Source organism: Pan paniscus, chromosome 4 (genome assembly GCF_029289425.2).
Source record: "Pan paniscus chromosome 4, NHGRI_mPanPan1-v2.0_pri, whole genome shotgun sequence".
In the NCBI taxonomy this organism is placed as follows: Eukaryota; Metazoa; Chordata; class Mammalia; order Primates; family Hominidae; genus Pan; species Pan paniscus.
This window is the reverse complement of record NC_073253.2, coordinates 175,322,314-175,350,300: the sequence shown is the minus strand read 5'-3', so window position 1 is coordinate 175,350,300 and position 27,987 is coordinate 175,322,314. Positions and strand designations below refer to the sequence as shown.

At 49.4% G+C, this 27,987-nt stretch overlaps 1 protein-coding gene across 3 annotated transcripts in view; it reads left to right on the top strand.

Annotated features, from left to right (window-relative positions):
• The window catches only part of GFPT2 (glutamine-fructose-6-phosphate transaminase 2), a 54,758-nt gene extending 27,953 nt beyond the window's left edge, over nucleotides 1–26,805 (top strand). Inside the window, exons 8-19 of one of the 3 annotated variants that reach the window (XM_003806730.6) lie at nucleotides 725–804; nucleotides 1,315–1,432; nucleotides 7,278–7,441; nucleotides 8,862–8,957; nucleotides 9,059–9,156; nucleotides 9,459–9,579; nucleotides 11,959–12,116; nucleotides 13,403–13,517; nucleotides 18,552–18,679; nucleotides 20,871–21,038; nucleotides 23,223–23,384; nucleotides 25,895–26,805. In XM_003806730.6, the coding sequence (XP_003806778.1) occupies nucleotides 725–804; nucleotides 1,315–1,432; nucleotides 7,278–7,441; nucleotides 8,862–8,957; nucleotides 9,059–9,156; nucleotides 9,459–9,579; nucleotides 11,959–12,116; nucleotides 13,403–13,517; nucleotides 18,552–18,679; nucleotides 20,871–21,038; nucleotides 23,223–23,384; nucleotides 25,895–25,939 (1,453 nt within the window). In that variant the 3' untranslated portion in view covers nucleotides 25,940–26,805. Of the gene's footprint in view, nucleotides 1–724; nucleotides 805–1,314; nucleotides 1,433–7,277; nucleotides 7,442–8,861; nucleotides 8,958–9,058; nucleotides 9,157–9,458; nucleotides 9,580–11,958; nucleotides 12,117–13,402; nucleotides 13,518–18,551; nucleotides 18,680–20,870; nucleotides 21,039–23,222; nucleotides 23,499–25,894 lie in introns of those variants that run through there. The other 2 variants (XM_008956740.6, XM_063604350.1) reach the window with 2 other exon arrangements.
• Nucleotides 26,806–27,987: the final 1,182 nt, after the last annotated feature.

Below are 27,987 nucleotides of genomic sequence, written 5' to 3'. Positions count from 1 at the left end.
GTGACACTGGGACAGGAGGCCTGAGTGAGGGCCCCTCACCTTGGCCAGCTGCAGACTCCCTGAGATTTTGCCTGTGACAGTTATTGTCCTCTTTATGATGAAGTCTACCTGGTACGGGGTGAAGATTCTAAACTTCCATCCACGGGGTGTCACTTTGGCAGAGACAAAAAACCACCCAAGAAATCACCTTATGTCACCTACAAAGTAGAGAATATACAAAAGTCAGTCAGACTAGTGCCCACTAATGCTAGAGAACTGGGTTAGGGGAAGGGAAGGAACAACAGGGGGTCTTTGGGCAGATGGTAGGTGCAGAGCCCTATTGTTATAGGGATGCGCTGCCATCGAGGCCGGGTGGAGACCTAGAGTGCCCCTGTGCCCCACCAGCGCCTCCTCTGCTGCCAAATGCTCAGCCTCCGCCATCTAACCTTGTGGGTTGGTCACATGTGGGGACTTGACTGGACTGGAGGAGGCCCGGCCTAGGAGGGTGGGAGTGAGACAGGTTACCAGGCTTACTGGGCAGGTGGGTGATGCCAAGTCAGGGACCTGGGACTCAGGAGCTGGCCTTTCCATCCTGTGCTCCAGGCGTCCATCCTGTGGGACCTAAACAGGATCCTCCACCACTGGGAAAGGGCTAGATTTGGGGATCCTACCTCAGATGCTGGGCAGACACCCAGCGCTGGGCGTCAAAGGCAATGGGTAATGGGATGCCTCTTTCTCCCTACAGGAGAGGCAGCCCCCTGCTCATCGGAGTCCGGAGCAAATACAAACTCTCCACAGAACAGATCCCTATCTTATACAGGACGTGTAAGTTTCTCAAGAAGTACCGGAACAGCACAGCTGCTGGCGTCGCAGGACTCGGCAGCTGCTCTGGCACAGTCAGCTCCCCTCTGAGGCAAGGAAACCCCACTCTGAGCCAGACCCAACAGGCACACAGCTCCAGGTCTAAAAGGTTTTTGTGCAACTGAGACTTGGCTCCATTTTTTTTAAGCTTTTTATCATGGACATGAATTTATCATGATTTTGTATATTGTCAAACATACACAAAAGTGCCGTTGTATAACGGCAACTGGGCTTTGATGTGAGTGCTTCTTTGGTTTGTTTTTGTTTGCATTCCTCTCACACTGTAGCCATTTAAATGCTTTTGCAGTGGTACTGTGCTATTTGGGGATCTTTTACACGATTTGGCTGACACAGCCAAAGCTAAAAATTGCAAATTTCTCCCACACATATTCAGAGGGGAAATTGGTTCCTTGCTGCATATTATGCAAACAAAACATCCCAGTGGGATTTGCAACCCATTCCTCCATTTGCTAGGCACTCTGGAGAATGTGAAGAATATCTGTAAGACACGGATGAAGAGGCTGGACAGCTCCGCCTGCCTGCATGCTGTGGGCGACAAGGCCGTGGAGTTCTTCTTTGCTTCTGATGCAAGGTAACTGAGCCTTCTTCTCTTCGCTTCCTGGGATTACATAATCAAAGAATGCCTGTCTAAACACTGCCGGTTCTTACTCATCCTTCCATGTGAGCTGTCGTGGCTCAGCAAGTCGCAGGGCCAAAGAAGAGTTCAGCCATCCCTGGGCCTGGGCCTGGAGTCCTTGTCCTAGGAGCACCTGCATGACTGTGGTGGGCAGCCCTGGTGGCCAAAGGCGAGATGCACTGGTGGGCACAGTGCTTCGAGCCTGAACAAAATGAATGGGTTAGTTGCCAATGTTGTAAAATTTGGAGATTTCACAGAGAAATCTGAAATCTCTAGCTTCTCTGGAAGAACTAGCAGATCTGGGCATGCTGTGCAGCCCTCTCTCAGGTGGCAGGTGTCTGGATCTGCTCAAAGGCTGCCCCCTTTAGATGAGACAACTGTGTCTAGACCTCAGTCCCTCCCATGCCCCTCCCTGCCTTTGCCTGGGGTGAGACCATTTGTAAAAGACAGAGCCAAGACACAGGGAGTTTTTCAATTGATTCTAAAGTCCATGCTCTCATCAATCCACCGAATAATGATTTTGAAATTTGAGAAATTCTGCTTTATACTCATTTCAGAAAAAAAAAAAAAGTTATACACACACTCACACACAGAGAGAGAGAGAGAGAGAGAGAGAGAGAGAACGAACCAGAGCACTTTCCTGCCATTTGAAGTAGAAAACCGCTGTAATCACCTCTGGTACCTTCTTCAGAGACCCAAAGGCTTGGGCCTTTGTTATGTTTCCATTCTTGATGGGTTTTCTCTTTCCCGACCAGCCTCTAATAGGGCCGTGCTGTGAGGCAGGGAGGACACCAGGCCGGGTCTCCTGGGAAACGGGAGCCACAGGGAGGCGAGGCCTGATTAAATGCACAGCCAGCATCATACTTAGCGCTGAGGTCAAGGCAGCGCTTCCCAAATGGTGCCCCTTAGAACACGCCGAGAATACCAACGAGACACTGGTATTATTTCAGTGATTCTAAAACACAGAGAACTGTAGACTTTGGCATAGTACCATTAGAATTTGTTGAAGCTTTTATTTCTTAGAAGTTTGTCAAATAATTGTGATCTTAACGATCAATAGTAACTTATATTCAATGAAATATGATAGATGTTTCTTTTTTTATTTTTATTTATTTATTTATTTTGTCTCACTCTGTCGCCCAGACTGGAGTGCAGTGGTGTGATCTCGGCTCACTGCAAGCTCCGCCTCCTGGGTTCAAGTGATTCTCCTGCCTCAGCCTCTGAGTAGCTGGGACTACAGGTGCCCGCCACCACGCCCGGCTACTTTTTTGTATTTTTAGTAGAGATGGGGTTTCACTGTGTTAGCCAGGATTGTCTCCATCTCCTGACCTCATGATCCGCCCTCCTCAGCCTACCAAAGTGCTGGGATTACAGGCGTGAGCCACCGCGCCCATCCAGATGTTTCTTTTTTTTTTTAAAAAAAAGGCATGAATGCCTGAAAGGAGAGGAAATAATTATTTGTAGGCAATACTATTACACATTTTTAAATCCAGCCAAAAGGCTGTTAGAACTGATAGTACTAGCAGCTGGGAGTAAAGGTGTGGAAATCCTATATCCTGGCCTTAGCCACTAAGCTGTATCTGGTTCGAGTGGGACCTTGTCCACCTTATTCTCAGGTGTCACCTCACGTGACCGGGCACGATGCAGTCAGCAAACGTTAGGTGAACCAAAAAAGCAATACTATTCACCACAGCTGGAAAAAAAAATGCTTTAGAGTAAATTTTAACAAAAATACTCTAGAACATATTTGGAGAAGTCTACAGAAATTTACCATGAGGAAGTAAGAGATTTGAATATAGGAAGAGATTCCACATTCCTCAGTAGGAAGGCTTACTATTCTTTTCTTTTTTTTGTTTTTGAGACAGGGTCTCATTAAGTTGCCCAGGCTGTCCTCCTGGACTCAAGGGATCCTCCTGCCTCAGCTTCCAGAGTAGCTATTTTCAAAAATTAATGCACTCAACATTTAAAACTAATTTAATGATTACAAGTTATTTTTAAAAAATATTGACTCTACCCAAATTAATCTGTGAATTCTGTGCTGTAATTAAGACCGTCCAGGCCGGGCGCGGTGGCTCACGCCTGTCATCCCAGCACTTTGGGAGGCCGAGGCGGACGGATCATGAGATCAGGAGATGGAGACCATCCTGGCCAACACAGTGAAACCCGGTTTCTACTAAAAATACAAAAAAAAAATCAGCCGGGCGTGATGGTGGAGGCCTGTAGTCCCAGCTACTCGGGAGGCTGAGGCAGGAGAATGGCGTGAACCCGGGAGGCGGAGCTTGCAGTGAGCTGAGATCGCACCACTGCACTCCAGCCTGGGCAACAGAGCGAGACTCCGTCTCAAAACAAAACAAAACAAAACAAAAAAAACCCTCCATATTATTTTATTTGTTTATGCCTTTGGAACTTCAGGAAGTGATTCTGTCGCGTGTAGTGTAGAGACAAGAAAGACAACACATGCTGAGAAAGGAATGGCAGGTGGCCCTCCCAGATGTGAGCACACTGTCCAGCGTTTGGGCAACAGTGGCCAGTGTGTGCGGGGCACGGTATGAGAGCCTCACCAGGATCCCACGCGATAATCATGACAGACCTCTGGGGAAGGCACAGCTCTTTTCTGTTTACAGAGGCGGAACCTGAGACAGGAACTCCAGGGGGTTATGTATGTTGCCCACGGGCACAGGTCTGGCAAGTGACAGAGGCCCCGAGTCCACCTCAAGCCTAACTGGTGGGCCATTGGTTTTAATGACTAGATTACATGACTACCCATTTTGGAAATAAAATAATTATATTTAAACAAACATGTGCATGCACACATAAATATAAACACACATGCATCATGCATTGTTGGTTGGTTAATGCTACAATGGAAGCAGTGTTGATCTCTCGGAGACAGGATAGGGCCGTTTTTACTTCTTGTCACTCCATATTTCTACTTTTTATACAAAAAAATATATTTCTATACAAAATTTTGTATAAAACTCTGTATACTTTTATACAAAGCATACAAAGTTATTTGTACACTTTTCAAAGCATACAAAGTTATTTGTACACTTTTATGCAAAGCATACGAAGCTATTTGTACACTTTTATGCAAAGCATACGAAGCTATTTGTACACTTTTATGCAAAGCATACGAAGCTATTTGTACACTTTTATGCAAAGCATACGAAGCTATTTGTACACTTTTATGCAAAGCATACGAAGCTATTTGTACACTTTTATGCAAAGCATACGAAGCTATTTGTACACTTTTATGCAAAGCATACGAAGCTATTTGTACACTTTTATGCAAAGCATACGAAGCTATTTGTACACTTTTATGCAAAGCATACGAAGCTATTTGTACACTTTTATGCAAAGCATACGAAGTTATTTGTACACTTTTATGCAAAGCATACGAAGCTATTTGTACACTTTTATGCAAAGCATACGAAGCTATTTGTACACTTTTATGCAAAGCATACGAAGTTATTTGTACACTTTTATGCAAAGCATACGAAGTTATTTGTACACTTTTATGCAAAGCATACGAAGTTATTTGTACACTTTTATGCAAAGCATACGAAGTTATTTGTACACTTTTATGCAAAGCATACGAAGTTATTTGTACACTTTTATGCAAAGCATACGAAGTTATTTGTACACTTTTATGCAAAGCATACGAAGTTATTTGTACACTTTTATGCAAAGCATACGAAGTTATTTGTACACTTTTATACAAAGCATACGAAGTTATTTGTACACTTTTATACAAAGTTTTGTTTAAAATATTTTTTCCAGTACAGTGGCTTGCCATCTTTCTTTCTCTTTCTTCCCTAGGATCTGGCTGGATATACGTCTCTTAGAGCCTTAGATCTTGATGGTTTCTCTCTTTACCTTTGCACCAGGAGTTTAAGTGTTCATTTTCAGGCAGTCACGTGTGGGTGTGGCTCTTGATAGAATGAGAGTGTTTTTTTTTTCTTTTTTTTGAGACGGAGTCTTGCTCTGTCACCCAGGCTAGAGTGCAGTGGCACAATCTCAGCCCACTGCAGCCTCCGCCTCCTGGGCTCAAGTGATTCTCCTGCCTCCCAAGTAGCTGGGATTACAGGTGCCCGCCACCACACCTGGCTAATTTTTGTATTTTTAGTAGAGATGGGGTTTTGCCATGTTGGCCAGGCTGGTCTCAAACTCCTGACCTCAGGTGATCTGCCCGCCTCGGCCTCCCAAAGTGCTAGGATTACAGGCGTGCGCCAGGGCTCCCGGCCGAGAGTGTTTTCTCCAGTAGTCCTTCAAGCCCAACCTGATGGTTTATACCACAACTGTATACCATTAATCACCTTTCTTTTTCATTTAGCAACTTTTCAAACTTAAAATGATTTTAAAAGATACTTTGTATTATGATCTCAAGGGAAAAAAATCATTATTCTTTTCCATACAGAGAAAGTTATAAAAATAAACACAATGGGCTGGGCACGGTGGCTCACACCTGTAATCCCAGCACTTTGGGAGGCCGAGGCGGGCGGATCACGAGGTCAGGAGATCGAGACCATCCTGGCTGGCACGGTGAAACCCCGTCTCTCCTAAAAATACAAAAAAGTAGCCGGGCGTGGTGTCGGGCACCTGTAGTCTCAGCTACTCGGGAGGCTGAGGGAGGAGAATGGCGTGAACCCGGGAGGCAGAGCTTGCAGTGAGTGGAGATCGTGCCACTGCACTCCAGCCTGGGCGACAGAGCGAGACTCTGTCTCAAAATAAATAAATAAATAAACAAACACAATGACCCTATGTTTCTTTGGTAAGCATAGCTTGTAGACTACTTTTAGGGCTCCTTTTTGTATGTGTGTGTGTGTGTGTGTGTGTGTGTGTGTGTAAGAAACTAGGTCTTTTGTCCTGATGAGTTTCCCATTGTCTGGGTTTTGCTGAGTGCACCCCCTGGTGTCATTTACCATCTTCCTCTGTCCCCTGTGTTTCCTGTACGCTGGAGTTTACAAGTGTTAAAAGCTCGATCTTATTCAGGTTTGATGTTTTTTGGCAAGACTACATAGTTGGTGGTGTGTCCTTCCATCAGGAGGCAGGTGATGTCTCACCATCTCTCTTTCTGTGCTAAGAGCCATCAGGGGTTTGAGTGTTGCCAGCCTTATCCATCCATGATACAGCTTCGTCCAGCTTTTTACCTTCTGGTTTCAACAGCCATGAATGGTCCTTGATTAGAGCTATTAATAATTCGGAGTTCATAAATTGATTCTTCTATTATTTCTTCATTACTAGCTGTATCACTTCTTAGAGAAACTTGCCTTCATAAAGTATGTGGTTGTTCCGAAAGACAGATTGTTTAGAAAGGCGAGATAAATGCTTTATTCTTTCCCTTCACGATTCAGAATAATGTGTTGGTTCTCGAGTATCTTCCAGAGGTGACATTGTTTGGATCCTGATTTGAAGAAACCGGTTATAAAAAGACAGCCGTGAGATTATTGGAGATATGTAAACATGCTGAATATTTGATGATATAAAGGAACAACTATTGATTTTAGATATGATTATGGTATTATAGTAGGTTAAAATAGTTTTAGAGCTATATGGTAAAATGTTTACAGAAGAAATGATATAATGTCTGGGACTGGCTTCAAAATAATTCCGTGGGGACAGGAGGGAAGAGTGGAGAAGAAAAGGAAGATTCACCTGCAAATCAATGTTTTTAGCGTGGTCTCTCTCTCCCTCCTAAAATGCCAACGATGTGGCCTCCACACTTGGGAACCAGCAAGGGGCTGCTGCCTCGTAACTGCTCAGGGCAGGGCACTGATGATGCCTGTTTCCCTTGCCCCAGCGCTATCATAGAGCACACCAACCGGGTCATCTTCCTGGAGGATGATGACATCGCCGCAGTGGCTGATGGGAAACTCTCCATTCACCGGGTCAAGCGCTCGGCTAGTGATGACCCATCTCGAGCCATCCAGACCTTGCAGATGGAACTGCAGCAAATCATGAAAGGCAGGTGTCCTCCAGAGTCCATGTGCGGCAGCCTCGGGAGCCAGCGCGCCTGGTGGAGCTCCTGACGCTCTCTGCCTGGTCCTAGTAGAGGCCACAGCCCTCCTGCCCTCTGTGGCCACCAGGGCGGGGCTGCAGGTAGCCTGTGGCTTGCACAGGTGAGGGGATGTGGGGAGGCTGGCCTGGCACCTCCAAGCGGGGGCTCCTGTCTGCAGCCAGCCGCCAGGTCTTTCCTACTAGAACTGAGCCCAGTGTGTCAGCTGCCTTCCTTCGCCGACTCTGCGGGACACATGCCCACCCTCAGGCATCATTTCTCCTCTGGGTGGAAGTCTGCAGGTCTGCAGTAAATGGGGGGTGGGGGTACACTTTCTCCCTACAAGGAGAGCCTCTCTGCACCCATTTCTGTCCCCTTACAACCTCTACCCCACAGGGCAGCCTGAGCAAACTTCTAAGAACATGAATCAGCCCCTGTGATCATCCCGCTGCTCAAGGCCCTCCAGTGGTTTCCTACTGTTCTTAGAATAAAATCCAAACTCCCTGCTACAGCCCACAAACCCCACACCCCGGTGGGGCCAAAGCCTGGCCCCACCACACTCAACCCTCTGTCCCACTGTGCCCCGCCACAGCCCCTGCATTCGCTGTTCTTCTCATAGGACTGGCTCCTTTTCATTGCCTCCAGCTCCCTTGAAATGTCACCCCCTCAGAGACTCCTTCTCTGCTCCTGTGTCTGCCATGGTCCCTCCCCAGCCCCTCCCCTATGGTGGCCACCCCTCATTCCCCTCACTTGCTTCATTTGCTCGTCGCACAAGTGCCAGGTCATGGGCGACAGGCCGGGAGCATGGGCGATGTTGGCGTCATGAGTGTGCGTATCCTAGAGAACACGGCCTGCCCTGCCTGTGGGTACCTCCAGAGCATCAGGTGCAGGGGCTTGAACACCCTGCAGCCCCATTGTCCCGTCAGCACCATCCAATCCCACTCAACTCAGAGCCCTGGAAATGCCTGTGTGGCTGGAAAGGTTTTTATTACGGAAACCAGGAGGGTATTTATTAGAAGGAAAATTGCCTGTTTCTTTGGGCCTGCTTAGCTGTACTTTCCTAGCTGGATGGCTTTTTGGGAGTGAAGCACTTTACTTTCTTTTGGCCTTGCTAAGGGAGCATGGCCCAAAGGGATCAGCCAGGTCATTTGTTACTTGCATGCCTCGGGCAAATCCCTCCCTTCCTCAAGCTGCCGGGTCCAATATGTAAATTGGAGATAGTCCTGGTTCCTGACCTGCTTCCCTCTGATGATAGTGTCAGGCAGGGTAATCCCTGGGGATGCCTTTGGGAATCTGCAGTAAGCTTTACAGGAGTTACTATCGCTGCTGCATAATGAAAAGCAGTGAAATATAATGAAATTAAAACTGACCAGACGCTTATTTGACCAGGTAACTTCAGTGCATTTATGCAGAAGGAGATCTTCGAACAGCCAGAATCAGTTTTCAATACTATGAGAGGTCGGGTGAATTTTGAAACCAACACAGGTAATTCCTACACTTGGTGGGGAGCCTCCGCCCGAGCCTAGTCTCAGGGAATGCGGTGACTGTGTAGACTCAGCATTAACGCCTTGTCGTGTGCCCTGCAGTGCTCCTGGGTGGCTTGAAGGACCACTTGAAGGAGATTCGACGATGCCGACGGCTCATCGTGATTGGCTGTGGAACCAGCTACCACGCTGCCGTGGCTGTAAGTGTGACACATGTGCATGGGGAAGTCGACGGCAGTCTAGGACCAGACACTGGCCTTCAGTTTTATCACTCACGTGGCCTTCTGAGTTTGGCTAAGCCCTTGTACCCATTCCCATGAGCTAGCGTGAGAAATGACACGGAGCCCTTTTATCTTCGAGGTGGCCTGTGGGTGACCGAAGTCCCCTCGCCACCTGGACAGTGAGGTTCCATGTCACAAACTGTCCCTAGAAGCCCAGCTGCCCCATGCCCCTGTCGTGCCTGTGACTGACTTTAGTCTCCATGCTTGCTTGTTGGCTTCAGACGCGGCAAGTTTTGGAGGAACTGACTGAGCTTCCTGTGATGGTTGAACTTGCTAGTGATTTTCTGGACAGGAACACACCTGTGTTCAGGGATGACGTTTGCTTTTTCATCAGCCAGTCAGGTAAGGGACACAGGCAGTGTGGCCAGCCTTGCATCAGGTCAGCTCTGGGCTCTCTCCTCTTCTCCTTCATTCAGTTCAGTCCTCTGCATGGCTACCCTGTGCTGCGAACCCTCTCTTGCAGCGGTCATTTAACCCGTAGAGCCATGGATTACTGTCGCCATTGTACGGGGAGGGCAAGAGATGTCTAAGGCCATGCAGTCAGGGGGTGACAGCTGGGATTGGGCTGGAAATCCACGCACTTTAGTCTTTCCCCTGCCCCGTGGCTTCTCCCTCTTCTTGCCTATCCAAGACTTCAAGGACCACTTACCAAAGTGCTCATAAATGTTTGCTGATTTATGTTAATAGAAAAAACGTCTCCTTTAACATTTTGTTAGGTTGAGAGTCACGTGGAGGACCCACTATGGGCTCTGTGCCCAAGTGTCCAAGCCGAGCTGCCTGTGGCATGCAGTGCCCACGCTGCCCAGCAGGGGGAGGTGTGGGGAGACAGTGCTCCCTTTTAGGGCCAAGGAAGGTCTCGCAAGGTACATGCACCCCATCTGGTGCCATCCCAACACTGGGCTTGACATTTCGCTCCAGCTGTCTCAGGGAGGTGATCCAGGGCCATAGGCTGGGAGTCTCCTTGAGCTCGTGGAAGATTTTTGAAATGTTTTAATTACGGATAATTCCAAGCCTTTATAAATGTAGAATTTTCATATAATGAATATCCTAGCCTCATCCAGCCCATCTTGTGCCGGTCGGACACACTCATATTAACCCCTCGTCTCCATGGGGTTACTTTGAAGCCAATCCCGGGCATCATGATATTCATCCATATAAATACTTCAGGCTGCATGATTAAAATGACAAAAGAAAAACATATAACTGGCCGGGCGTGGTGGCTCACGCCTGTAATCCCAGCACTTTGGGAGGCTGAGGTGGGCGGATCACGAGGTCAGGAGATTGAGGCCATCCTGGCTCACACAGTGAAACCCCGTCTCTACTAAAAATATAAAAAAATTAGCCGGGCGTGGTGGCGGGCGCCTGTAGTCCCGGCTACTCAGGAGGCTGAGGCAGGAGAATGGTGTGAACCTGGGAGGCGGAGCTTGCAGTGAGCCGAGATCGCGCCACTGCACTACAGCCTGGGCGACAGAGCGAGATTCTGTCTCAAAAAAAAAAAAAAAAAAGAAAAAGAAAAACGTATAACCACGGTGTTACTACCACAACTAAAATACTGATTGTAATGCCCTATCATCTATTAGGACTTTTAGTACTCCTGCCATTTTCCATTTTAGATACCATTTCCATTTTGTTGACAAGTGAAGAAAAACCAGTACAGATACACCGACCATCCAGCCCACCACCTTATGACGCAGGAGCTGCTGCCACGTTCACCTTTGGGTTTCTGATCCCACCAGAGCCTCAGACTATTTTATAAATTGGTGGGAGACATTAACAAAAGAACAGAGGTGGACCTAATAAGAAAATAATGCAGTGGCAGCTTCCGAATCTCTGTGTGTATAGAAGTCAGCCTTTAATGAGATTGAAAAAACACTATCGAACCCTAGGGCGTGGGTGACAGAAGTTAGAACCCCCTTTCCCGCACCCTCACCGCAGTACCCCGTGACACTCCAGTGCCATAACCCAGGGCTCTGAAGAAAGGAAAGCAGAGGAGAATTGGGCCACCTAGCACCGGGCGGCACCTGCCTGCCCTGCAAAGCTGGGACAGACACAGCCAAGAGCAGTGGCCCTGCAAACAGAACAGCCTCCCGACTCATGAGGATTTCAGCAGTTTTGATTTTATAGTCTGGCTTATGCTGAATTTAATTTGAGTGCTTTAGGACTGACAAACATAGGGAGCTTGTGCTGGTTTATGCATGAAGCTGTTTAGCTTTATTCTAAAAACAATTTGAGTCCACACTGAGAGGCTTGCAAGAAGTGTCCTTTCAAACAGGATCTAGCTGAGAAACACCACTTGGGGACATTCCTGCTTTACAGATGTTAAATCTGTTCCATCTCAGCACGTTCTGAATAAGGCAGCTTATTCAGTTGCAGAGAGGGCGCTGGGAGCCAAGCCCACCTGTCACCAGCTGTATGGCTTTGATCAGAGCACCGGTTTCCTCCTGTCTCTGAGCCCTCATCCTCAAGAGGAAAATGGGGACGATGGTCCTCACGGGGTTGTCACGAGATTTAAATGAAAAAATGCTTGCCACAAATAGTAACACATCTTGAATGTAAGAATCAACCGAAAAGGCTGTTGAGCGAGCGTTTTCCTTTCTGAACACCTGCTGGCTGTGTCTCGGGCGCCGATTTCCCTGTAAGAGCCGGAGGTGAAGGAGGAAGGGGTTTGGGGTAGGGCTGAGGCTGGCGGAGCGCGGCACTGAGAGGGCCCCTGTGCGGCAGGCGAGACCGCGGACACCCTCTTGGCGCTGCGCTACTGTAAGGACCGCGGCGCCCTGACCGTGGGCGTCACCAACACCGTGGGCAGCTCCATCTCTCGCGAGACCGACTGCGGCGTCCACATCAACGCAGGGCCGGAGATCGGCGTGGCCAGCACCAAGGTAGGAGGAGCCACGGGCGCCCGTCCCAGGGAGAGCCGGGCGGAGGCAGGTGCACCAGAGGCCGCCCCCCTCCGGCCTGGACGCGCTGGGCAATTGCGCCCTGCTCTGCCCGCGCCACCGCCTTTCTTTCCCCTTCCCGCCTCACCCCTTCTCTCCGCTCCTTTCCTTTCCCCTCCCCTCTTGGATTCCCATATCTTCATTTTTTTATTTTTATTTTTATTTTATTTATTTATTTTTTTTTGAGACGGAGTCTTGCTCTGTCACCCAGGCTGGAGTGCAGTGGCGCGATCCCGGCTCACTGCAAGCTCCGCCTCCCAGGTTCACGCCATTCTCCTGCCTCAGCCTCCCGAGTAGCTGGGACTACAGGCGCCCGCCACCACGCCCGGCTAATTTTTTGTATTTTGAGTAGAGACGGGGTTTCACCGTGTTAGCCAGGATGGTCTCGATCTCCTGACCTCGTGATCCGCCCACCTCGGCCTCCGGAAGTGCTGGGATTACAGGCGTGAGCTCCCGCGCCCGGCCCCCATATCTTCATTTAGTCTCATTTTATTCCCATGCCACGTTCCTGTGTTTCGTCCATGTTGTCCTGTGGCTCTTTGAGCACCTTGGAGATGCTTATTTTAAAGTCCTTTAGGGCTGGCACGGGGCTCCCCCCTGGAATCCCAGCACTGTGGGAGGCTGAGGCGGGAGCATCCCTTGAACCCAGGAGTTCCAGACCGCCCCGGGCAACCCCGTCCCTTCAAAAATAAAACTTAGGCCAGGTGCGGAGACTCAGGCCTGTAATCCCAGCACTTTGGGAGGCCGAGGCGGGCGGATCACCTGAGGTCAGGGGTTTGAGACCATCCTGGCTAACACGGTGAAACCCCGTCTCTACTAAAAATGCAAAAATTAGTCGGGTGTGGTGGCAGGTGCCTGTAGTCCCAGCTACTCGGGAGGCTGAGGCAGGAGAATCACTTGAACCTGGGAGGTGGAGGTTGCAGTGAGCCGAGATCGAGCCACTGCACTCCAGCCTGGGTGACACAGCAAGACTGTCTCAAAAAACAAAATATAAATAAATAAATAGATAAATAAAACCTAAAAATTAACTGGGCAGGGTGGTGGCACCTGTAGTCCCAGTTACTCAGGAGGCTGAGGTGGGAGAATCACTTGAGGAGGCTGAGGCTGCAGTGAGCTGTGATCTCGCCACCGCACTCCGGCGTGAGCAACAGAGTAGACCCTGTCTCAAAAATAAAAGTTGATTTAAAAAGTGAAAATAAGGTCCCTGCCACCTCCTTCTTTGTGCACAGGCTTATACCAGTCAGTTCATCTCTCTGGTGATGTTTGGTTTGATGATGTCTGAAGACCGAATTTCACTACAAAACAGGAGGCAAGAGATCATCCGTGGCTTGAGATCTTTACCTGGTATGTTCTAGAATTCAGCTTTCCACGTTTTCAGATCTAGTGGACTGTTGCTGGCCATTCTCTGTTGACTCTCACCTGTACAGGATGTTGTTCATTTCTCCCTCCTCCTAAAACTTCCTAGCTTCCCCAACTCCCTCCTGGAGGCCTTGCTGCCTCTGACCTCATCCTGCTCGGCCCCCGCCTCCCCCTGCGCTGCTGCGCTGCCTCCCTGCCTCCCTGCCTCCCCGCCTCCCTGCCTCCCCACCTCCCTGCCTCCCTGGTCCTCAGCCTCCCTGCCTCCCTGGTCCTCAGCCTCCCCGCCTCCCTGCCTCCCTGGTCCTCAGCCTCCCTGCCTCCCTGGTCCTCAGCCTCCCCGCCTCCCTGCCTCCCTGTCTCCCTGGTCCTCAGCTTCCCTGCCTCCCTGCCTCCCTGGTCCTCAGCAGTGCTCAGTGCTTTCTCACCGCAGGGCCTTCGCACTGGCTCTTTACTCTGCTGAACCATCTTCTTCCTGCTCTGCATACAGCCAACAGCTTCTCATCTCCCAAACCTCAGCTCAAATGTCACCTCCTGAGACCCTCCCTGGCCACGCTAACAGAGGCCCCGACGCCAGCACTCTGTGAAACATTAGCCTGTTTATTTTTTTTATAACACACCTCATGACCTGAAATTCCCTGTTCACCTGTTGACTGGCCTGTCTCCCCCAACTAACATGTCGGCTCCGTGAACACACAGCCCTGTCTGCCAGAGCCGCCACTGGACAGCTGGTGTCCAGCACAGGGCAGGCATACAGTAGGTGCTCAGTAAGTACTCGAGAAAGAGCAAATGGCCCCAGGCCCTTCCTATGCCAGGCGCTCCTTGGCAGCCCCACCACACTTTCCCCATTTGCTGGGCAGCAGCAGTCGCAGCTGTTGTAGCTGGTGAGATACAATATCTGTTGCACTAAATCATGACCTCCTTGGGGACCGTGGCCTCCCCTTTCTTCATTCATCCACCACATATATTAAGAACCAGTGCCGTGCCCTGCCCCATGTGCTATCCCTGGCCTGCCAAGATAAGCAGTGGCTCACCTCCTTCAGTCACTCACATGCCAGAGTAGGAGAGAGACTTCTGTGCAGGCCTGAGAGGCGGAGATGAATTGAGCCTCGCCCCAGGCTGGCATGGAAAGCTCACTGCGGACAGGACATCACGGGGCTTCCGGGGGGTGCCCTCCCAGAGACAGAGTGGGCGCTGGAGCTTCCCTGGGAGCCAGGGCCAAACCCCAGAGCAGGCAGCTGGGGAAGGGCCACCATAGAGAATGGTCAGTTCCAGGCCCTCGGGGCCTGACACTGGCCGAGACAGCTTGCTGAAAGTTTATTTCTGAGAAAAGCATTCTTCCTTTAAGCCAGGTCATAACCATGCAAAACAGGACCCAATTCTGACGTCTCAGTCAGTGGTTCTCCAGACGTGGTCCACAGGTCCTGGGTGTCTGCAAAGCCCTTTGAGCAAAATTGTTCACATAGTTATACATTCTTTATACTAAATTTTTTTTTTTTTTTTTTTTTTTTTTTTGCCTGTGTCCACATTTGCAAAGGCAGTGGTGGCTGTGCCTGGCACCCAGCACACTAGAAGGCCTACTGGTCACTGTGTCCTTCACCAGCACACACCCAGTTTCCCTTAAGAATGGCCTTGATGGCCGGGCGCGGTGGCTCACGCCTGTAATCCCAGCACTTTGGGAGGCTGAAGTGGGCGGATCACCTGCGGTCAGGAGTTTGAGACCATCCTGGTCAACGTGGTGAAACCCCATCTCTACTAAAAACACAAAAAGCAGCTGGATGTGGTGGCAGGTGCCTGTAATCCCAGCTGCTCGGGAGGCTGAGGCAGGAAAATCACTTGAACCCAGGAGGCAGAGGTTGCAGCGAGCCAAGATTCTGCCACTGCACTCCAGCCTGGGCAACAGAGTGAGACTCCATCTCAAAAAACAAAAAAGAATGGCCTTGATGGCCAGGCGCAGTGGCTCACGCCTGTAATCTCAGTACTTTGGGAGGCCGAGGTGGGCAGATCGCCTGAGGTCAGGAGTTCGAGACCAGCCTGGCCAACATGGTGAAACCCCATCTCTACTAAAAATACAAAAATTAGCTGGGCGTGGTAGTGGGTGCCTGTAATCCCAGCTACTTGGGAGGCTGAGGCAGGAGAATTGCTTGAACCCAGGAGGCGGAGATTGCAGTGAGCCGAGATTGTGCCATTGTACTCCAGCCTGGGCGACAAGAGCGAGACTTCATCTCAAAAAGAAAAGGCCGGGCACGGTGGCTCATGCCTGTCATCCTAGGACTTTGGGAGGTCGAGGCAGGCAGATCATGAGGTCAGGAGATCGAGACCATCCTGGCTAACACGGTGAAACCCCGTCTCTACTAAAAATACAAAAAATTAGCCGGGCGTGGTGGCGGGCACCTGTAGTCCTAGCTACTCGGGGGACTGAGGCAGAAGAATGGCGTGAACCTGGGAGGCAGAGTTTGCAGTGAGCCGAGATCACACCACTGCCCTCCAGCCTGGGTGACAGAGCGAGACTCCATCTCAAAAAAAAAAAAAGGAATGGCCTTGATGAGGTGGTAAAAATTATTAGTCTGTAAATTGCAACTCTTTGTAATATTCTTTATGATGAAATGGGGAGTACACGTAACGCCTTTCTACTGGGGCCGGGCGTGGTGGCTCATGCCTGTAATCCCAGCACTTTGGGAGGCCAAGGCGGGCGGATCACCTGAGGTCAGGAGTTCGAGACCAGCCTGACCAACACAATGAAACCCCATCTCTACTAAAAATAGCTGGGTGTGGTGGTGTGCGCCTTTAATCCCAGCTACTTGGGAGGCTGAGTCAGGAGAATCACTTGAACCCGGGAAGCAGAGGTTGCAATGAGCTGAGATCACGCCGTTGCACTCCAGTCTGGGCAACAAGAGCAAAACTCCGTCTGGAAAAAGAAAAAGCCTTTCTGCTCTACACTGAAGTGTGATGCTTGTCTCAAGAGAAGCAGCCATCCCATTGAGTAGCAAGCTGATTTTGGTGTTTGTTAGACATTTTCTCAAAATGAAAAATCAGCTGACGCATCAGTAGAAGCAACCCATGGTATTTGTTGCCAATGATAAACTTTAAGCTCCCAGGCAAAACTTTTGAGTGTTAGAAAACACCTCTGTTACCATGAGCTTGACCAGTTCCCAACATTTAAAGACTTCTCTAGGGCCGGGCACGGTGGCTGATGCCTGTAATCCCAGCACTTTGGGAGGCCGAGGTGGGTGGATCATGAGGTCAGGAGTTCAAGACCAGCCTATCCAAGATGGTGAAACCCCATCTCTACTAAAAATATTTAAAAAATTTAGCTGGGTGCAGTGGCAGGCACCTGTAATTCCAGCTACTCAGGAGGCTGAGGCAGGAGAATCACTTGAACCCGGGCGGCCGAGGTTACAGTGAGCCAAGATCGTGCCACTGCACCCCAGGTTGGGTGACAGAGTGAGACTCTGTCTCAAAAAAAAAAAAAAAGTCTTCTCTAATGAGATCAAGGTGACTTCAACAAGGTGATTTTTAAAGAACATTTTATAATAAAAGTGTCCATTTTAAGAAGATGTACATACCTTTGTGGCCAGTTCACGATGTCACAGAATTATGCACTTGTAAATGATCCATTTAAAAGCACAAGACAGAAAAATAAATTTTAACCTAACAAAGTAGAAAAAGTTTATTGATAGGATTTCAGATTCTATATTGGCACCTACCCTTTCAAGAACCTACTGTTTCTCAAGTTTGATGTACTGTGGTGTCAAAGAACAATATTCACAATTATTCGTAAAATAATTTAAATACTCCTCGCTTCTCCAACTACAAATCTGTATTTGTAGGCTGAATTTTATTTTTATACTTCAACCAAAAGAGCTTATCACCACAGATTGAATGTGAAAGCAGATATGAGAGTCAACAGTCTTTTATTAAAAAGGCAGACACTAAAAAGATTTGCAAGAACAAAAAGCGGTGCCACTCTTCTCACTAATTCTTGTTGAAAATGAAGTAATGTAATAGATTTAGTGTTGTTATTTTAAAGTGAATATTTTTAAATTTCTCATTGTTCGTTTCTTTCTTTCTTTCTTTCTTTCTTTTTTTTTTTTGAGATGGAATCTCGCTCTGTTGCCCAGGCTGGAGTGCCGTGGTGCCATCTCAGCTCACTGCAAGCTCTGCCTCCCAGGTTCACGCCACTCTCCTGCCTCAGCCTCCCGAGTAGCTGGGACTACAGGCGCCCGCCACCATGCCTGGCTAATTTTTTGTATTTTTAGTAGATACCAGGTTTCACCATGTTAGCCAGGATGGTCTCGATCTCCTGACCTCGTGATCTGCCTGCCCCAGCCTTCAGCCACCGCGCCCGACCATGCCTGGCTAATTTTTTGTGTTTTGAGTAGAGACGGGGTTTCATCATGTTAGCCAGGATGGTCTCGATCTCCTGACCTCATGATCCACCCGCCTCGGCCTCCCAAAGTGCGGCGATTACAGGCGTGAGCCACCGCGCCTGGTCCTCAGTGTTATTTTCTAATCTGGTAAATGTTGACAGATTTAACTCAAAAACAAAGGCTCTTGGGGATGTGCAATAATTTGAGGGACTTGCAATAATTTTCAAGAGTGTAAAGGAGTCCTGAGACCAAATGGTTTGAGAACCGGTGGTCCCACTTACAGGGGCCTTGTCTTGGGACACAGCAGGAAAGAGGGGTGTTAACTGGTGGTGTCAGCTCTGTCTCCAGTGGGTGATTTTTGCCTCTCTGAGCCTCAGTTGTCTTACCTGCAAAACGGAGTGAGAAATGGTACTTCCTACCTTGTTGGTGCTCAAGAAAGTGTTCACACAATACGAATCCCCATCCTAACAAAATCCTGGCCAGGAGCCCAAGTTATTTCCTGTAATCTACGTTTTAAACGAATGCGAGGAAGCAAAGTGTGCTAAGTGATGCGGTTTCAAAAGCTCCTCTTAAACCCCAGCATTTGTCTTCATGAACATTGCTTTACAGTCGGCCTGACTGGTTTTCTCTCTCTGCTCCGTGCATGGCCCAGAGCTGATCAAGGAAGTGCTGTCGCTGGAGGAGAAGATCCACGACTTGGCCCTGGAGCTCTACACGCAGAGGTCGCTGCTGGTGATGGGGCGGGGCTACAACTACGCCACCTGCCTGGAAGGAGCCCTGGTGAGCCCCCACCCCCAGCCCCCACCCCCACGGAGGACAGGCACAGGAGACCCTGAGGAGCCAGCGGGAAGGAGGGCCGGGCCTAAGGACCCCTTGGCCAGTCCTGTGAGCCTGCGCTGAGCACCAGCTCTCCGCCAGGTTTCTAGCCCTGGGCACACAGAGATGGGTGAGGCAGGTGCCTGCCCCCAGGGATCTCCCAATCTACTGAGGAGAAAGGGACAGGGCGCCTGGGGTGTGCCCCTCCGGCTGTCCAGGCACTGCTAGGGTCCACTTGGAACAGCTCACTCAGACCTCGTGAGCTTCTTCTGAGAGGTTGGCGGTTGCTATTCACCCTCATTCAGGAGGAAACAAAGCCTCTGAAAGCTTAAGTATCTCACTCAAGATGACGTAGAGGACCTGAAGCAGACCTGAGTCCATGGGGCCTTTGCTTTTTTCCACCAAAATTGAGGGGTGGGTTCTCCGCAGAGTTTCCTTGTTACCCCTCAAACTTCCAAGGGGAGTTTGAGATCCTGCAGGAATTAACTTCGAAGGCCTTGCTTTTTCAAAAATTGGTGACAGGCCATTTGCCCCCTGCAGCATTAAAGATCCACGCCAGGAAAGAGAAAGCTGATGGGGCAGGGACAGGGTGCCAGGGCCACAGGGCTGCCCAGAGGGTGGGCAGAGAGCCGTGCAGGGTCCTGCATCTCGGACTTGCCCTCTCCCCACTGTCAGCGTGCCATGCACAGAGCAGATGCTCAGCCCAGGTAACGGGGACAGTGCTCCAGCTGAGGCTGCACTGGCCACCAAGACGAGGGCATTAACCGTGGCCCAGCTGGGCTGCCATCCTCTCCCATCTCCTCCCCACCACCCCCATTTGAAAGACAATGCTAGGCTGGCGCAGTGGTCCACGCCTGTAATCCCTACACTTTGGGAGGCCAAGGCAGTCAGATCATATGAGGTCAGGAGTTCGAGACCAGCCTGGACAACATGGTAAAAGCCCATCTCTACCAAAAATTCAAAAACTAGCTGGGCGTGGTGGTGCACGCCTGTAATCCCAGCTACATGGGAGGCTGAGGCAGGAGAATCGCTTGAATCCAAGAGGAGGAGGTTGCAGTGAGCCAAGATCATGCCACTGCACTCCAGCCTGGGAGACAGAACGAGACTCCCATCTCAACAAAAAAAAAAGAAAGACAATGCCAGTTGCAAGTGGTTACCGGAAACATTCAGAGTTGATTTCCTTGGTCTTGGTGGGGAGTGCAGGGCTGTCCTCACTGAGCTCCATCTCCTGCACCTGCCCCCTGGAGATTCTGACTCCTGTTAAAGAACAGGCAGGTGCTGCTTCTTGGAGTGCAGTAGAGGCAAGGCCTGGGGTGCACTGTCAGTCCCCAGATGACTCTGCGTCATGGGTGGGGGCTGAGCTGCGGTGGCTGAACGTGCTGGCGGGAGATGCACATTGCAACTATGCCTCCGCATGGTTCTGCTGAAGGAAGAAGCGTTTAGGTGGCTGCTGGCACGAGCCCATGGTCCTCTGGTCACTGGGAGGCCGGCACTGCAGCTGTCTGCAGCCTCCAGACTGGAGCCGCACTCCTTACAGTGTGGCCCTGACCTAAATCAGCAGTGCTAGCGGGGAGTCGAGAGATGATTTATTTGACTGTCTCACCATTTCAATGACGTGGATTTGTGGTAACTGAATAGAGATGGATCTACCTGAACACAGGAAAAAAATTAATTCAAATAACACCCCAGTTTGTGCGATTTTGCTTGGAACCACTCTTTAGAAGTTATTAATGGGCAAATGCTTAATCAGATAATTAACTGAAGGTGTAGCTAAGCTGAATATGATGCTGTCGTTTTACACGTGGCTGGCTAGGGAGGAGCAGGGGGTGAGCTAGGCTGACTCCGACTTGTTTGTCCTAAGGGGTGGCTGTGCGTGGGACTGGAGAGAGACAGAACAGCAGTGCCCGGGGCTGGTGTGGGGACACAGAGGTTGTGTCCTGGGCTGGTGCATGCTCTGGATGGTAGCCAGGCCTCTCCCCAGGCCCTTGCTGGGTGTCCTCAGTGCTGTCAACCACTCCAGGCATCTGTCTGCCTTGCAACCCTTGGCTCTCTGCCTTCCAGAGTCATCCTTCCCCTGGTTCCCCTTCTTCCCCTCTGGCTGATCTGCTCCAGCCCATCTGCCCAGTGTGACTCTGATCTCACCTCCTGTTTCCAGAAAATTAAAGAGATAACCTACATGCACTCAGAAGGCATCCTGGCTGGGGAGCTGAAGCACGGGCCCCTGGCACTGATTGACAAGCAGATGCCCGTCATCATGGTCATTATGAAGGATCCTTGCTTCGCCAAATGCCAGAACGCCCTGCAGCAAGTCACGGCCCGCCAGGTGAGGGCTCTCCACTGGACTGGGCCAGCACTCTCCTGCTTTTCCCCATGCATGCCCACCTCACCACTGTCTGCCAGTACCAGTGATGGATGGTCTGGCCAGTGAGTGGCTGTGACCACACACCCTCCCCCGGGCCCCCTGTGGGGAGTGCACACACTTGGAAAGGAGCTGGTCAGCCCGCAGCTGTCCCACACAGCTCTTTGGTGGGGCCCAGGGACCCACACTGCTGTGAGCAGCACCAGATCCTGGCCTGGAGCTCAGGGGAGGTACTCCTGGTGGACATCCCTGGGGCAGGGTTTCCCCAGGTTCTGCGGCCAAGCAGCTCCGATGGGAACTACCTGGAGTTAGGTCAGGTCTCATAGGGCAGGGGCACAGCTTTCCATAAGACTGCCCTCGATTCAGGCACCTGTTGCAAGCCAGGTCCAGCCATACATCTGAGCAACTGACTATGAATCCAAGGATTCCCACTCTCCCCTGAAGTTCAGTAATTTTCTAGAACGACCCATAGAACCCAGGAGATGACTATATGATTACAGTTTTATTATAAAAGATATAAATCACAGCCAACCCAAAAGAAGAGACCCCTAGTTTGAGGGCCCCAGATGTGAAGCTTGTGTCCTCGGGATGTGTCACCCTCCCAGCACGTCACTGTGTGTCGCCCGGGAGCTCCCCTGAGCTGCTAGCTCCAGTGTCCAGAGTTTGTATTGTGGTTTTATTAAGTAGGCAGGATGGAGTGAACCACTGGCCATGTGATCGAACTCCGTCGCCAGCCCCACTTTTGTCCTTGGAGGTTGGGAGGTCAGGCTGACAGGCTCATGTCTCAAAGCCCCAACCTTCTAATCATGTGGCTGGCCTTTCTAGCAGGGCGAGACCCCATCCTGGAACTATCTACAGGCCCACCACGAGTCGTCACCTTAGCATACAGTCAGGTATAGTCCAAGGGACCTCCCATAAATAACAAAGATGCTTTTGTCACATGGGAAAGTCCAGAAGCCAGGAGCTCCCTTCCTGGAACCGGCCACAAAGACCAACCAAATGCTTTGTACACAGCAGCTGCCCCTGAGGTAGGAGGGCAGAGTTCATGAAGTTTCGGGGAGGTGAAATCCAATGAGGTGCCCCATCCAGATGTTGCCACCTGGCTCAGCACAGAGGTCAGAGTGAGGGTATAAAACACAATGGCATCATTTCCCCACTTAAAACCCTCCCATACCTGCCTGTCAAGCCACAGAGACCCACAGTCCTGCGTTATCTGGCCCTTTCCTCCTGTTTCAGTGAGTTCCAGGCACTCCAGCTTTCCTTCTGCGTCCCACTCTCATTGCGCCCGCGCCCGCCTCCGGGCCTTTGCACTGGCCGCTCCTGCTGTCTGGAATGCCCTTCCCACAGAATGCTCCGCCGAGGGTTGTCCCCTCATCATTTAGGGTTCAGTCCAGATGTCTCCTGTTTTTGAGAGAGCTTTGGAGACCTCACCAGTCTCCCAATGACATTATCCTGTTTTCTAGCCTTGGTGGCATTTCTTTGGAATTCATTTTTTTTTTTTTTTTGACGGAGTCTCGCTCTGTCGCCCAGGCTGGAGTGCAGTGGCGCCATCTCGGCTCACTGCAAGCTCCGCCTCCCGGGTTCACGCCATTCTCCTGCCTCAGCCTCCCGAGTAGCTGGGACTACAGGCGCCCGCCACCACACCCGGCTAATTTTTTGTATTTTTTAGTAGAGACGGGGTTTCACCATGTTAGCCAGGATGGTCTTGATCTCCTGACCTCGTGATCCGCCCGCCTCAGCCTCCCAAAGTGTTGGGATTACAGGCGTGAGCCACCGTGCCCAGCCTGGAATTCATCTTTATTTCTTGGTTTGCTTGTCTAGGTTTTTGTTTTCTACCACTAGACTATGAGCCCCGCTAGAGTTAGGAGTGAGTCTGCCCCGCTCTTGGCAAGGCACAAATGGGTGCCAAATGATGCAGCAGGATGGCAATCTCCTTACCAGGGAAGGGGAAGAAACCCCCAAAAAGCATCAGACACTTTATCCTTTCCAAGCATTTGCGTCCCACACATACCACCTCACCCATGACTCCAGCAAATGCAAAAGAGGACTGTTCTCATCACAGTAATGTAGCTTCCAGATACTCCGCATGCATCAGGGATAGCTTCTTTCAGACAGGGTCTATTTTATGACGCTATTTCTCTGCTCTAGGGTCGCCCCATTATACTGTGCTCCAAGGACGATACTGAAAGTTCCAAGTTTGCGTATAAGACAATCGAGCTGCCCCACACTGTGGACTGCCTCCAGGGCATCCTGAGCGTGATTCCGCTGCAGCTGCTGTCCTTCCACCTGGCTGTTCTCCGAGGATATGACGTGCGTCTAAAAACTGCACCTAACAGCAGAGAGGAGAGACAGAACCCCAGAGTTCCTTTCTGTTCTTTAAATACTTGGAGTAAATAGTCATAGAATAAATAATTTTATTTAAAGTAGCTTTTTTTTTTTTTGAGATTGAGTCTCGCTCTGTCACCCAGGCTGGAGGGCAGTGGCACAACCTCGGCTCACTGCAAGCTCCACCTCCTGGGTTCAAGCGATTCTCCTGCCTCAGCCTCCCGAGTAGCTGGGACTACAAGCACCCGCCACCATGCCTGGCTAATTTTTTGTATTTTTTGTAGAGACGGGGTTTCACCGTGTTAGCCAGGATGACCTTGATCTGACCTCGTGATCCACCCGCCTCGGCCTCCCAAAGTGCTGGGATTACAGGCGTGAGCCACCACGCCTGGCCTAAAGTCGCTTTCTTTTTAAAGTAGCTTATACCATCCCCCGCCCCCCAAAACAAGCTGGAAACTGCAAAATGTATAGAGAAGGTCATGGCACTAAACTATAACCTGGCCAGGTGGGGTGGCTCACGCCTGTAATCCCAACACTTTGGGAGGCCAAGCTGGAAGCATTGCCTGAGGCCAGGAGTTTGAGATCAATCTGGGCAACATAGCAAGACCCCGCCTCTACAAAAAAATTTTAAAAAATTAGCCTGATGTGGTGGTATGTATCTGGAGTCCCAGCTACTTGTGGGGCTGAGGTGGAAGGATCACTTGAGCTCAGGAGTTCCAGGCTTCAGTGAGCTAGGATCACACCACTGCACAGTGTGGGCAGCAGGGTGAGACTGTCTCAAAACCAAAAACCAAAAACAACCTCATCACCCAGAGACAATATCAATTAGCAAATGTAATATTTTAGTCCGGATTTTTCCTATGCATGTGAGTTTTTTTTAATATTATTTAATATTATGTCAAGGATAAAATGTGTGCATCTTCCTTTTATTATTATTATATTGCAAGTATTTTCTGACATCTTTATGAGCTTGTTATATGTAGCATTTAATCATTGCATAATATTCCATCACAATCTTATAACACGATTTTCTTAATGGTTACTTAGCCAATCTTCTACTAGTTAAACTGTTCCCAAATTTTTGTCTTCATAAATAACATAGCAGCGAACATCTTTGTACATACAATGTTGTCCCACATTAAAGATTTGTCCTGGCCAGGCATGGTGGCTCATGCCTGTAATCCCAGCACTTGGGGAGGCTGAGGCGGGCGGATCACGAGGTCAGGAGATCGAGACCATCCTGGCTAACACGGTGAAACCCCATCTCTACTAAAAAAATACAAAAAATTAGCTGGGCGTGGTGGCAGGCACCTGTAGTCCCAGCTACTTGGGAGGCTGAGGCAGGAGAATGGCTTGAACCCAGGAGGTGGAGCTTGCAGTGAGCCGAGATCGCGCCACTGCACTCCAGCCTGGATGACAGAGCGAGACTTCTGTCTCAAAAAAAAAAAAAGAAGATTTGTCCTTAATCTAACAAATTAAGCTGTGATCTAACATTTTGGACTCGTAACATATATTGCCGAATTATGTTCCAGAAAATAACCAATTTATGATCTCACACAAGTAAGAACACACAGTTCTTAGTACAAAGAAATAGAAGTTTTATTACAATTTTATTTTGAAGCTTTTAAAGATACACAACAATACAAAGAATATAATGAATATCTGAATATGCGCATATCATCCAGAACTGACATTTGCTAACATGTTGTCATATTTGTTTCATCTTTTAAAATATCTAAATGTAGTAAGACATTGCAGATACCAGATACAGTAGAAGCCTACTTTTTTAATTAATTAATTTATTTATGTATTTTGATACGGAGTCTTGCTCTGTCACCCAGGCTGGAATACAGTGGCGCAATCTTGGCTCACTGCACCCTCTGCCTCCCAGGTTCAAGCGATTCTCCTGCCTCAGCCTCCTGAGTAGCTGGGACTACAGGCGCCCACCACCATGCCCGGCTAATTTTTTTGTATTTTTAGTAGAGACGGGGTTTCACCATGTTTGTCAGGCTGGTTTCGAACTCCTGACCTGATGATCCGCCCACCTCGGCCTCCCAAAGTGCTGGGATTACAGGTGTGAGCCACCGCACCCGGCCCAGTAGAAGCCTACTTATGAACCATTCCTACCTTTCCTTCCCACTCCACCCTAAACAAATAAGTCCCATGGAATTCATATATATTCTTGCAAGAAAAGTTAATGTTTAACAGTACACACCAAGTTACCTGTGTTAAAAGCATGAACCGTATTCTTTAAATCATGTTAACAGATCGTGACACACATCAGGTGCACAGTAAATGTTTATTGAGGGACTGAACCTTATACGGTTAAACGAGGCTTCTGGACTAAGGCATCTGCCTCCAGGACGCAGGTCTCTAGGTTGGTGACCATGGTGAACATCTGTCTCTTGTTTTCAAGTACTCTGAAAATTGTCTGTGAGAAGTAGCATGTTGCTGAGATCTTTGGGGTCCTGAACAGTCACTTTCTTTCATTTTAGGTTGACTTCCCCAGAAATCTGGCCAAGTCTGTAACTGTGGAATGAGGCTGAGACCATGACAAGACCATCTCCACCTTGCATCTGATTCCAGACCTGTCCCAACAGCAGGGATGCTACATGGGAGGAGAAGTGGACATCCCACATGTTCTGCGTGCTCCTGTAGAGCTTGACAGCTTCCACGTGCCTTCTACCCAAGTGCTTTTGCTTACAGCAGATACTGTTTCTCTGTGTCCTGAAGTCGCCAGAGGAGAAGGGAATCATTGTTTACACATGGGGATCAGAGCAGACTTCTCCACTACTGTGCAATAGAGATACAGCTCTCTTCAGAGTAACTGTGAACCTTTTATAACCAACACTAGAGTTAGTTTTAAAAGACAAGATATTTATAATGACGATTGTATAGCTTTTAAGTTATTTTTCTAGTATGTGGCTTTCTGTAGCCGTGGTAACGGCCAAACTGTTCATCCTAGCTACCCATGCTCTGTGTCCAGGCTTGCTCCTGGCAGGTGGCATTCATCTCAGATGTGAGCACAAGGCATTGGCCCTCTGGACTCCTTTCTCCTTTTCTTTCCTCTCTAGGCTGCTCCTGAATCCTGTTCTCTGACATCCGTGGAGCCCCTCCTGCATCCACCTATGCCTCCTATAAGTCCAGTTGAAATCTCAGCCTCCTTCAACATTTTCTTCTCGTGTGTGGCCCAAATCCCTCCACTTCTCCAACTTCTGTTTAATCTGATCACGGCTCTTTTTAAGCCCTGGCAGCATTTTGGTCCCTGCTCCTTGCCCATAGTAAAACAGCTTGAAATATCCCATGCAAGAGAGTAGTTTCAAGTAGGCAACTCTGCTCTCTATTTAAAAGCGTGCACAATCAAAGTACTATGCAATTTTAGGACAATAAAGAACATACAGTTTTTTTTGTGTGTTTGCATTTTGTTAACCTCATTCTTTTTGTGTACTTTGAATTTTGAGGACTGTGCAGGAGCTCGGCAGTGTTTGGAGGGGCAGCCCTGTTTGTTAGTAACATTGGCCTCGTCCACACCTGAGACCTATGGGTTTCTAGTAGGAAAAGGAGGGCTGTTGTCCAGGATACAACAAATCCAAGAGATTTGGGACTCAGCAGAGGGGCCACTGAACCTGGAAGGGGTTGGGCAGAACCTGTAGACAGCATAGAGGGGTGAAACTCTCAAATTTGTATTTTTTTCCCAATAAGCCTATTATAGTCCCTGGTTTCATTAATACAATCAGACAGAAAGATTGAAAGCCAGAGAGTTCTGAAGTTTTGTGAAGTCAGAACTTAGGTTCCCTAGGTAAGTGCTGTCGCACACACCCTGAATGATGTCTTCATGACAACGGATGTGTGTAGCCCTAGTATCTCATAAACCCTGTCCAGGATTACCTATGGGCTACTCAGCAAATTTCCATCCTGTCCTATGCCCTCACCTGTATCACGGGCTGGAAACCTGGGAACTACATTTCCAGTTATCCACCATCCTGTCCTATGCCCTCACCTGTATCACGGGCTGGAAACCTGGGAACTACATTTCCAGTTATCCACCATCCTGTCCTATGCCCTCACCTGTATCACGGGCTGGAAACCTGGGAACTACATTTCCAGTTATCCACCATCCTGTCCTATGCCCTCACCTGTATCACGGGCTGGAAACCTGGGAACTACATTTCTAGTTATCCACCATCCTGTCCTATACCCTCACCTGTATCACAGGGGCTGGAAGCCTGGGAGCTACATTTCCAGTTATCCACCATCCTGTCCTATGCCCTCACCTGTATCACGGGCTGGAAACCTGGGAACTACATTTCTAGTTATCCACCATCCTGTCCTATACCCTCACCTGTATCACAGGGGCTGGAAACCTGGGAGCTACATTTCCAGTTATCCACCATCCTGTCCTATACCCTCACCTGTATCACAGGGGCTGGAAACCTGGGAGCTACATTTCTAGGTTATCCACCAGTGAGAGGCATTCATGGGAGACTTGGAAGATAGTCGAGTGGCAGAAATCATATTTTGTATTTATCTCTGGCAGAAGCAGATAGAAATGTTGCTTCAGCAAACGGGGTTCTGCTGTGGCCCTCAG